General features: G+C 40.2%; 2 protein-coding genes across 2 annotated transcripts in view; both read right to left on the reverse strand.

Moving 5' to 3' along the window:
- Positions 1-5,049, reverse strand: part of LOC118365195 (homeobox protein Hox-B3a) — a 56,574-nt gene extending 51,525 nt beyond the window's left edge. The window contains exon 1 of the mRNA XM_035747191.2: positions 4,637-5,049. The gene's annotated coding sequence lies outside the window, so the exon portion shown is untranslated. The remainder of the gene's footprint in view (positions 1-4,636) is intronic.
- A 2,037-nt stretch (positions 5,050-7,086) lies between these two features.
- Positions 7,087-12,530, reverse strand: LOC127914475 (homeobox protein Hox-B7a-like). Its single transcript, XM_052490723.1, has 2 exons — positions 11,966-12,530; positions 7,087-7,980 (listed from the first exon to the last, which is right to left on the reverse strand). The coding sequence occupies exons 1-2, from the start codon at positions 12,375-12,377 to the stop codon at positions 7,721-7,723; spliced, it is 672 nt and encodes a 223-aa protein (XP_052346683.1). The 5' UTR covers positions 12,378-12,530; the 3' UTR covers positions 7,087-7,720.
- Positions 12,531-12,610: the final 80 nt, after the last annotated feature.

Consider the following 12,610-nt stretch of genomic DNA (forward strand, 5'->3'; position numbering starts at 1 on the left):
ATTTCATTCAGTCTCAACTAAGCAAATTTAACATAATGATCTGATGATATGGGGCTATTGTTGTGTACAAACGAACTTTAATGTCTGAACCAATTCTCATTTAGCTTTTTGTCTCGTTGCAGGTCTCCTGACAACTTTACGAACAGCAAGGTAAAGCCGGCTGAAGTTCTCTGACTTGGTAACCTTTGTGGACAAAACTGCACTGCAGAAAAGTTGTCCACAAATTGCATGGGAAGCAACACACTGGATACCAATTCAGTTAAAATCACACAATATCTATGGACTATGACCGGAAATCCCAGCGAAGATGAGTCTGACTGTATGGAGAAAAAGTGATGATTTGTTTATACAGACCAGGGAGGAAACACAAGCCTGTCACTTTTTGTCATGTGTCACGGAACTACCTCATAGACCCCCCCGAGTTCCGCATGACATACGCATATTTGTAAGTATGTGCTCTTTTCCTGCATTGTTCTGTATATTTGTATATTAGTATGCATATGAGTATGTGTGTTATATTTGCTATTGTGAATAAAATGTATTTCACGCGCAGCTTTTTGATGGCGATAATTGACTCACAAGTATATTTTGCACGATTAAACATATCACTAATGTGTTCTACTAAGTTAATAACTGCGTATAATGTAAAAATGCCTATTTTGTTGATTCTAGCTTTTCATTGGCCTATCTGTAATCTTGGTGATGTTGTAGGCCTTTCATAAAAATATAAGAAAGTTGTAAACGAGTTGTGGTGTCCTGTGTTTTGTAGTTGCTTGTTTTATTTCACTGGGAAAAGTGTTTTAGTGTTTTATGATTTTATCGGGGCTTGTAAATTCACAGACACGATTGGAATTGAAAACAAGTGGTGTTCAACAGAAGTTATAAGCCCCTGGCTAAGCTCTTACTTGACTGTAATTTTGTTTTAAGTGTTTATTATATACGTGCACTTAGCCTAACCATAATACAATAAACAATTCAGAATTATGTAGAACAATTAGACTTTTCCAGACGGTTTAGTGCGCACGCTAGTAGCCTAATCTATTCGGTTATCGAAAAGCTTTTGACACTTGTTCGCCCCATTCTGCTAAAGTTGTCGTAAACAGTAATCCTAGTTTTAACCTTTTTAACTATTGAAAGTGATTACTGTGATTTAAATATTCAACGTTTTAGTCAATTGTACTATATTCAACCAAGGATATACCAGTCTTGTGAATTGTCATTGCATACACAACAACTCTTGAATTCTGAAGAAACTCCAGTTCTGTACAAGGCATTCTGCAAGTCTTTACATGGATGAAAGTGCGTGGAAATATCGAATTCAACGGAAGTAGATTTGCCTATGTGAATAAGGCACAAGTTAAAGGAGACTATAACAACCAAGCTTTTCCGCACAGTTTAGCTTGGAAATGCATAGTTTAACGTTTAGATCTATAATCAAATATGAGCAAACTTATTATATCAACATTGGCAAATATTGTTACCGTTGCCTATATAGGCCCATGCAGCATGGTGTGGTTTTAAATCGCGTTGTTACAACAGTGTTCTATCAAGTGAATAACTTGTGCTGGTTAATGAGATACAAGGCAGACCCTTCCTTACATATGTATTATTGTTCTCTAGAAAGTGACTAGTCCTTCACGGACTTTCAACTCTTGTGAAGTCACTAGACCGTTTACCTGATCAGCCTTCCGCCAAAAGCTTAGAACGCAGGTTACTCATTAAATAGTTCACAGCGTTAGTCTCATAGAATTGCATATAGGGTTACTGTAGACCTAATTAGTCATTACTGTAGTATGTTAGTGTAAAATACACACTTCATTTTCAAATGGAAATTATTGTGTTGTTTGTTGTATCACGGGCTATACAACAGTCGATGGTAAATAAACCTGTAAAATTACATTTGACATTAAAACTAAATTAGCCTGTTCAATGTAGCGCACACACACGCGCACGCATATGCACCCACCAACAAGCAAACGCATTAATGTACCCACACACACACAAACACACGGTGTGAAAACATGTCTTGCGGTGTTTACAAATGACTGCCTTGAGTGTGCGACCCCACTAAACCAAATGAAAACAGTGACCAAGGACAAATCCAGTATGCTTCCAACACACACACACACACACACACACACACACACACACACACACACACACACACACCCTACCCTTTATCCACAACCTGTCTCACTGTATCGACCCTCAGATTGCCAGATGACATTTATAGCACGGTTGTTTCCTTGGGGAGAGAGCACACAGCACCAGAACATAATTTAATACACCAAATGACCAACTAAAGTCAGCCGCGTAATAACAGTGAAAGTTACACTGAGTGAATCCAGGTTGTCTCTAACACCCGGCCGCCACTACACGCTCCATTCACTACACAATGTAATAACCTTGAAGCGGTCATCCGCTTACGTCTTGGAGAAGGGCTTTTTACAAGTGGGAGAAATGGGGGGGATGCACGAAATCGAGCCTTAAGGCTTGGGCTTCTGCGTGTGTGCCACAAATCTCTCCCAAACCCAGGCACATCAAAGCGCGGCAACAGCAGCTCGAGAATTTACAACCTCTGCATTCTTTTACGTTTCACTGCCACCGAGCCCAACCCGCCCCTTACAGCTTTCCTGTTATCTCCTGCCCCAGCCAGGGCCTCACCGCTTTGTTACACGCAATAGTTCAGAAGAGGGACCAACAACACTGGAAAGATCACATATCGGTTTGTCAACAGTTCACGCACTTAGCGACAAACACATTTCCGCACAATCATAGGAGCAAAATACGTACGTTTCAACTGTATACACACACACACACACACACACACACACACACACACACACACACACACCAGACAGAAGGCCATGATTTCGGAGGCTTTTGGGCATTATGGAAAAATGGACGCTAGATGGCACCAAAGAGTTAGGAACGAGCAGAGTCTGCAGCGACCTGCGTCACTGCAAGATCAAATCAACTGGAATTACTGCAAAGCTACAAGACTGCCAAGGCGGCTTATCACATTTGGAAATTAAATCCAAAACAAAGCCTCTATCATCGTTAAGTGGAATAGGATATCTGTTTATGCACCAGGCTGCTATCCTTTATTTCCTGATAGTTATTGTATCTGCATGGACGAACTTATAAGATCGGCTCCCTATTTTGCTGACAATATGCCATACAATACAAAGTATACTTACATAGTAAATGCATATTATAACATGTTGTAATTAAATACCATATCATTCAGTGGTTCTTTGTTTTTATCATGTAATTTGTTTTCTTGGATTTTAGTTTGTATTTTGCAGTACTGCTGAATAAACTCTGAATAAGGAATTGCTCTGTTGTTTGTTGGGATGTCAAATACTCAAGTGAGATGATAAAGAACATTACTTTTGATATTAGAAGTATTGTGATAAACTGTAGGCAGACAGACAGACAGACAGACAGAGACAAACGGACACACAGATAGATATATAGGTAGACAGACTGCCAGACCCTTGATACACAGCTAGAAGTGAATATAATCACTCACAATTACGCATTATATACGAATAATAACAATAATACCACCATTGATTATACATTGGGAAAAATAACGTTGGATGAGGATTGGTTTGCATGATTTGTGTCAGTATAATATATTAGTGGTAGTTGTAGTAGTGGTGCCCTATTATGTGATCATGATTATAGTGGTACATTAAAAATCACTTTTATAGTAGGCTACATTTGGTTTTAAGGCACAGACAGACTGAAACATATATCATAAGTGCACTGCGGAAGCAGCCTTTATGGTGGGTGTGGGGGAACTTTTACTGACGAGGAGACAACAAATGGACACCTAAGGGTCTAGCGTCAAAAAAAATACCAGATGATGGCACAGAAGGAGGAATGAAAGGGGAAATGAAGCAATAAAAGTGGGCGAGATCACCCCGCAGACACATACAAAATAACATTCTCCACCGCACAGACGCACCAACTGTCCAGTAACCTGGAAGCGTCGCGTCGATGATCTGGAAGTGATACACTACACCACTACTTGACAAGCCCTTGCGTAATGGAGGATTTAGAAAAAAAAAGACGGCCAGTCTCAATGCTACATTCAAAAGATAATCTGCTATCTCAAAACGGCATGTTGTTTGCCTCGTCTTGTTTGTTTCCACGGTTTAGGGAGTCGTATGAGAGCGAAGGAATGTTGTATAGCCTCGTGCTTTTTGATGAAGGATTCCTCGTAAGAGGTGGCCCAAGACTGTACATCAGAAATGATATTTGCATATGAGCCGCTCTATCAAACCTCGCCCTCGCAGCCCGGACACGGGTATCCTTATACCACAAACACCCTCAGCCAACCACAAATGAGCATATCGAAATCGATATGTATTTCTCTAATATGACTCCGAACCAAATACAAATTCGTCATGCACACATAACAAGGTAAACATTTACAAGCACTTTCGAATGACGACATCTTATACAAAGTCATCATATAATTGAATATTTACTAAAGGTTTATGCACACTCAAAATGTTAATATTTTCATTGGCGAGAGCAGCTATGATTGCGTTTTGCATAATTGTTTTCAAACTTTCTGTGAAACGAAACAGCGTGAGTGTAATGACAGACAAGCACGCCTTACCTTTGTTGATAATCCGTCACTAAATCCTTGGATAGCATCCGCGAGTCTCGCAGCTCGCCATACAGCATTCCTGTTGCCCCAGCTCCGTACCGCCATTAGCGCGCGAAGTCACCACTGTGGCTTTACAGGCCGCCTCCATACCGTTTAATTTACATTAGTCAACAGGAATGAAGCATCCCGTTATGAAAAATGAGACGAGAACCTCCGGTGTGTCCAGATCTCTCACAGTCAGTCACTCTCTCCATCGCAGCGGAAATCACAATCACAGTCGGCCACATTTGCATAGCGCAGGATGAGGAGGCAGGTCTTTCAGTTTCTCTGTAAACACTGCGCGGGACAAGGTTATTTTTTTAAAACTTGCGATTAAAGAGCCTAGAACCTTGAAGGAGCACAGTGTTGCTACAAAAGGTGCGGTGTCCAAAGGATTGCTGCAATATAACCACTTGGGAAATCATAAAAAGTTCATGTTCACGGTTACCCATCCACATGACCATCCTCGGCCAATCCCAGGACCCAGGCACTCATAAAGTTCTATCACAAAGTTGTACATTTTCATAAAACAACAAGGAATTTATTGCATTTCTTCACGACTGCTTTGGCAGTAGTGGTTCCTCCATCGCCATCTTTTTTCTCTCAAAAAGGAAAAGCAAAGGGAGGATTTCTCTTGCGTTTTACATGAAAGAGGTTGTAGGCCGATCGGTGGGACATAAAACGTTTCTTATGAGGGTGTTTTTGTGCGCTTATAAGCAATTAATACAACGATATTGCTCAGATATTTCATATCTAGTATTTTGTCCAAAGATGTTTGAAAGGGGATGTCTCAGTGTGCTATTGGCACAATGCGTAAATATTATGGATAGCAAGAACTTGGGAGGACAAGACTAGGCTTACGTTGACCATTGTTGAAACGTAAAATACATTTAAAAAACACATCAAAAACAATTACTTACTTGAATCGTTGCATACTCATATCACATAAATGTTAGCCATTTACGTTGGCTGATCTTTGCATTATCGAGGCCTTTGTTCAGATGTTATATATTATTTGCCTTAATATTGCTTGTATGAGACCAGCTTTATGTATTGACTGTGTATTGGTGGTGCATGTTCAGAATAAAACCATTTTCAGAACAGAAAGTCTTGCACGGCTACGATATAGCATTAAAAACAGACTTTGAAGTTAAAAAACAAAGCATTCCGGTCTACCAAAATGTCCAATAGGAGATACTTTGATAAGAAGGTTTAATCGAATCGTGTGGAACAACACAACCATGGAAATATTCAAATATCAACATTCAACTGAATATCTATGCTTACAAAAAGGCGTGCGTAAAATGTTTCGCACTGCGGCATAAAAAAAGACGCATTGTGGCCAAGGCCCAAATCATAAAGATGTCTTCTAAGAAGGTCCTTAAGAGAATGAAATGGATTTGCATCCAGGTTTCTTTTTCGTCTAACATACAATAGCTAAACGATGCAATTTGATGCTTCCTATAAGCAAATGAAATATGTTGATTATTAACGAAAATGAAAAAGGAAAGACTAAACTCTGAAGACGGGTATTGTTGCTGGGCCTGCAATCCTGTCACATGAGCAGACGTTTTCGTAAGCGCCTGTTTCCCATTGTGTTGATTTTTTTGTTACTTTGATGGTGGTTTCCGGTCTTTCATTGATGCAATAAACGCATTAGTTACAACCCCCAATATAAGCCTTCTTTTGGTCAGTGTTGTATGCACAGAAACAAGGCAGAGACTATAGCAAACAATTCTACAAACGGGTAGATTTAACTTTCATAGTTTAGCTTAAAAGATATATAAATAAACGGAATATTCAAAATAACCCAAACACTTGCATCAATCAACTAAACAGGATGATGAAATCGTGATACTGATAGGCTGTTTTTAGCAATACAAGTATCCCTGTTATTATCTATATTAAACATTGGGCTGCGTTAGAAATGAAAACAGGTTAGACTATCTTGACTTTATAAACACAGATTCAAAATAATATCAAAATAATATTACATGAAAATTGGAACACTTTGCTATAAGGCCTACAAATGAATGGACCTATTTATTTGTTTGACCAGACTAGCCTGTCAGTGGAAAGCTAGCCTACTATCAACAAAATGTGATAATTAGCGAAAATAATTATGTTAAGAATTGTTAAACAAAAGCCTTAATGCAGGCTTATTTGGTGAAATGAAATGAAGATATATCACCTACAACTGTACATGTAGCCTGTAGACCGAGTAATTGAACCATCATACATGTTAGCGTTTGTCTTTTTATTTTTTAATCTTCGATAAGAATATTATTTTTGATTCAACAAATAGCCTAAGCCTCATCGATAGGCCATCGCCCATCACATAGGTCTATGTACTACAAACATATAGTGCCCAAGCATTTAGGAATGTAGCACATACCCAAGAGAAATCCAAAACAAAATCATTTGCAATTGATTACTTTTTGTTTTATTGGCATGAACAGAAAGAACACTTGTGCAATTGAATAACAAATAGTTCCTCACAACACGAAAATATACAAATTCCTACATCTCGTGGTCCACTGTAGGCCTACATGTCGAGAATAAAAACAAAATACGTCAAATCAATTGACATAGGGGTAAAAGCCCTTTACAACAAGTCATAAAATATACACCCAGAAGATCACAAGATGAGAATGAACATAGAATAGCAAGGCTGATCGTAGAGTTGCATAACTGCTGCAAAGCCGATCCCTTTTCTCGCAAACAGGCTAGTTTTCCCAACCAGGGTTTTGCAATATTACAGATCTATGCCAAAGAAAACGGGATAATATTTATTTAAATCAACATGTAAGCAACAATAGCTTATTTAGTATCGCTTAGAAATCAATGTCATTTTTTTATCTATACAATTTCACTGTACTTTTAACAAAACAAGACGTGGCTTTAGACTACATGAATAAATCATTAATCTTGTAGGTAGTATTGTATGTTTAACTCAGTGTAAGAATAGGGGAGACACAGTTTCCCCCTACGGTTTTAATATAATATCAGTCTCATGTAGTGCCCATTAGTCTTTTCACCGTCCTTTCGCCGTCGCTACTCGTCTTCATCTTCGTCCTCCTCGCCCCCCGGCGGTTCGGCTGCAGGGGAGCTCCGTCCGGGCGTCTTGTTCTCCTTCTTCCACTTCATCCTCCGGTTCTGGAACCAGATTTTGATCTGCCTCTCGGTGAGACACAGCGCGTGAGCGATCTCTATGCGTCTTCGGCGAGTCAGGTAGCGATTGAAGTGGAACTCCTTCTCAAGCTCCAGCGTCTGGTAACGTGTGTACGTCTGTCGACCTCGCTTCCTGTCTGCACCTGTAAATAACAGAGGCAAGAGCTTGTGTGAAAACACTGAACAGACAGAAATCGAGAGGAAACCCCATTTAATTTTTCTCAACAAACTGAAGTAGTAAAAAAAAATGTAATATCATCGAATGCTCTAGATGGACTTTGTTTGTTTGTTCTTTTGAACGTGTAGGCCTATAGGCTATACCTTGTGGTTTAAAAAAAAAACTTAAATAACAAAGCTTTGATAAAAGTGCATAGAAAGCAAAAGTCCTGTGGAGGGAAATGTTGTGATATGCGTTGAAATAAATGCAACAATTATGTTATATTTCTGAAGATTATATGATTCGAGGAATTAGTTGTGGAGAGGATATTGTTATTATTTACTATCTTCTCGGAGGTTAAAAAGCAACGGGGGAAATCTTTGTCATAGTTTGGAAATAATTACATTTCTGAATCTAGCTGGGCCAAATGTACTGCATCTGTTGTGCTACCTCAATAGTGGCCTATGTTGTAAACACGCCTTGCGGAGCAAATATAAACACATAAAAGTTACATTTTACGAGCTGTTTCCACTACTAATTTTAAGTGTACAGTAAATAGTTTCATAATCCCCGCAGGTATAGCCGTGGGGTAGTAAGAGGGAAGCGGATGTATAGGCCTGAAAGGAAGTGAGAGTCATTTCCACACTGTTATTTTGTGATGGAATTCTAGTTTTAAAAAAGTATCACTTATCAGAAATATAAATAAATTGCAGTGTTTTTTTTCATCAGTAAAAAAAACACTGCAATTTATTTATATTTCTGATAAGTGATACATTCAGATAGCGTTGACTGTAGGCCCACCACAAATCTTTAGTGCCATTTTGGCCTCGAATCCAGCAACGTTTCATGAAAATAAAAATAAAATAATAGGAATAAATAAGGAATATTTGTAATGAGATACTATAGGCCTTTAAATGCTTGTATTACAAGCTTAGGTAATCTATAGGTTTCCTATTCCATCATGTGCATAATACATTGTATTTTTGTAAAGTATCTCAAATCGCTTTATACTTAGCGCCACTTACTTTTCATTGACATTAATGATGCAGTTAATAGAAATAGCATCTACCTGTAAAAATATATAGACTGATACCCAGTATCATTCACTTGGCAAGGATTCAAACCAATAGTAGCAAATGGCACGCAAGTTCATTCCATAACAGGTAGCCTAGCTTATACAATAGAAGTAGGCTACAAAACCATAAAATCCAGCTGAAAATGCTCAGCTGTATATTCATGCATTTTCCTTTTGCACAAAATACCTAACATTCCATTTCCTTGGAACATAAAATGGGAGTTTTCGTGTGCACAACAACACAACCCTTCCCCACACAACAGGACCACTATCGTAATTGGACGTAAGGGCCTTCTCGAATAAACGTCGATGGCATACAGGCGAGGAGCAAAACAAGATCACTCCCTGTTTACATACACAAGTTTACTTCCAAAAGTCCCGCATACGTTGCGAATGGGACGGGTCTCCTCCCGTTTCCGCTCAAGGCAGACATCGAATGGAGTCTGAGCTGCAGCACTGTGGGGTTTTATTGCACGCCGTGGTCACTGGTTTGGTTCTCATTTCCTCTCTGGCGACGTGTCACAATTCTGGCTGAAACTGGCTCGACATGAGACAGGAGGAGGTTTGGAGGTCTAGGGAGCCAGCCGAAGGGGGGAGCGAGAAGTAGGGAGTGAGAGCGAGAGAGAGAGAGAAAGGGGGTATATTCTTATGGATTATATTTTTCTCTCCCATGGTGATTTGTGTTTCAGCAGAGAGAAACGGCTTGGCTGGAATTATTCTCCGTGAAACGCAGTTTTGTCAGGAATTTTAACAAGAGAGAGCATTGTGCTCTCAGAGACCCTCTAGTACGCTCGCGCATAGTCTACAACACATTGAAAGTTAATGTCTGTGTGAGAGAGGGTTCTCTGTGTGTGTGTGTATGTGTATGTGTTATGTGTTATGTGTGTTTGTGTGTGTGTGTGTGTGTGTGTGTGTGTGTGCGTGCGTGCGTGCGCGTGCGTGTGACTATCTACAAACTACATTTGATGAGGATATTATTTATGAAGTTACATTTGTTATGGAGAAGTGGGTGTATTTCCAGAGCATATATTTCCTTTCACATTGAAAAATATGCTTTGTAGGCTCAAACATCACACTCAAATAGTCTAGTTAAACAACTATTTATGTCCTTTCATCTAAATTAAATAAGTGAATTGCTAGGCCATGCCATGCTGGTGAGCATGTCAGTAAAAAACATGTTGAGTGAGTGAGTGAGTGTGTTAGTGTGTGTGTGTAACTATTCTTGTGAGGATCTTAGTCGACACAAGACTAGTAAACAAACAAAAAATTTACCAACTGGGGACATTTTGTTAGTCCCCACGCGGTCAAATGCTATTTCTAGGTGGCTTAGGGTTAAGGTTAGAAATATGTTAAGGGTTAGGAGTTAGGGTTAAGGTTAGGCTTAGGGTTAGAGTTAGGTGTAGGGTTAGGGATTAGAGAAAATAGGATTTTGAATGGGAGTGAATTGTGTGTCCCCAATGTCTGCTGTACAAGACTGTGTGTGTGTGTGTGTGTGTGTGAGAGAGAGAGAGGGAGACAGACTGCCTGCCTGCTGGTCCATCACTGTGTGTCTACTAGTCAATTTGAGCAATGTCTTGATTTGATATTTATTTGTGTATGAATAGTCTTAGCCTCAGAAAATGACACCTGCAAATCTAAATTAGGTTTTCAAAGTCAGTTGGTGGCTCCTATAACCAAATTAAAGAGAGACAGACAAGCCATGCATGAGCACGCTTCCATTAGGATTTTTTTATTTTTAAGTATGCATATTTCACACAAGGACATACATAGCCTACACACAACGTACACGACGAGCGTAAATGTATGAGAAAACGCGTGGAAACGAATGTCTGCAAGAAGATGTCAAAATCCCTGCTAATGAGGACGTATGTTTCAAAACTATTTATGATGTTGTACGTTTTACGCCAGAGGCTAACAAGAGGAGGGAGCACTAAATTGACAATTGACTGATAGGAATTTTGTGGTAATAGTAGCCAAGGCCTTGAGAGGTTACTGAAAATGATTCGACAAAATTGTTGTCAGCCACTATTTCACATGAGCCGCGCGCACTAAAAGTGGTTGTTCGTTGATGGTGTGTAGTTGTTCAGCCTCCTAAAGTGCATACAACGCACACCACACAAACACAGGCAGGCGCGCGCAGAGACACATACCACAGCTACACAGCCACTTACACATCTACACACACGTTTTACGCATGACATTATTTGACAGTACACTGAATCAAACACTGGCGTAACATGAATTGCTATTTTGTAAGCATCATTTTCTCAGACTAGACATACTTGTTTGTTGTGTGGGCTGTAGGCAGCTGTAAGGCCCACTGAAACTATTCAACAAGCCAGTTCAGAATGTCAGACAAAGGCGTTTCTATAACAAAACAACACAGCCTAACATCGCAAACCAAAAGCTAACCAACTATTAGCATCACAGTGTTTTTAGTGTTTGCAACACTCGGAGGCATTTATGCGATAATAATTATAAGCCAGCGAGCACGGGGCAGAGACCAGGCATCTGGAAATCATGCTGTGTTGTAGTGCGCTTACCACGAGATCCTATCGAAGCAGCATAAACAACAGAAAGCGATGGATTAGCCTGTTTAGGCTATTTCTTTCTACCCGAGAACGGAGTAAAATAATCCAACGCCCTTTCTGTTTCTGTTTTAACACAATACCGCCTAATGAATATTCAGATATCTTAAATTACAGTTTTATTGAGGTCATATAGCAATAAAAGATGCACAGGCGAAGCGGCGTAAAGCATAGTTGAGGAAGTAGTCCTGGCCACTTCGCAACCGCACTGTTATAAGACCGTTTACGAGAATTATTAGGTCGGCGCAAAGCCCCATTCCTTTCTCCCCTCCTCTTCATTTGAAAACATACATTTTAAGCTCACATACCTGAGGTTCTCATCCATGGGTAGATCCGTAAACTGTCCTCGTTCTGTCTCTGCTCCGCCTTACCGCAGCTGGACACCTTGGACGGGTCACCACCGGAGCAAATCATGGAGAGGTTGGGGTGTTCAAAGTGGGAGCAGTGCATGTTCAGAGAGCCGGTGCCCAGCCCGTACGCAGAGGGATACATGCTGCGGGTTTGGGTGGGCATGTTCCCTGCGTTATTGTACAGTCCGGACAGTGTGGAGGAAGAGGAAGAGAAGCCTGCGCCGCCGGAGCCCGAGACATAGCTGCTGGCTCCCGGTGAACTGGACGCAAAGGCGCAAGAAGTTTGCTCGGGAAAGACCCCACTTGGAATAACCGAACTTGCAGCTTGATATTTGGAAAACAAAGCGTTCGCATAATACAATGAACTCATAATTTGACCGGTGATTTGTAGGCCGGGAGGTTTTACTGTCGGTTTTACGAGGTACTGTGATATATTACAGAATTACAGTCTAGATTTACACCAAAAATCACCCCTTTTTCCTCAGGGGCCACGTGACGAGGGCCATGTGACACAAACTCGTCCAATAACAGCAGGGCTTCCTACAAGCCCAGCTAATGTGGAAAATAGTGCACCGCTGACCATACACATAAAATACTTCAGTC

This window comes from Oncorhynchus keta, chromosome 32 (assembly GCF_023373465.1).
Source record: "Oncorhynchus keta strain PuntledgeMale-10-30-2019 chromosome 32, Oket_V2, whole genome shotgun sequence".
Taxonomy (NCBI): domain Eukaryota; kingdom Metazoa; phylum Chordata; class Actinopteri; order Salmoniformes; family Salmonidae; genus Oncorhynchus; species Oncorhynchus keta.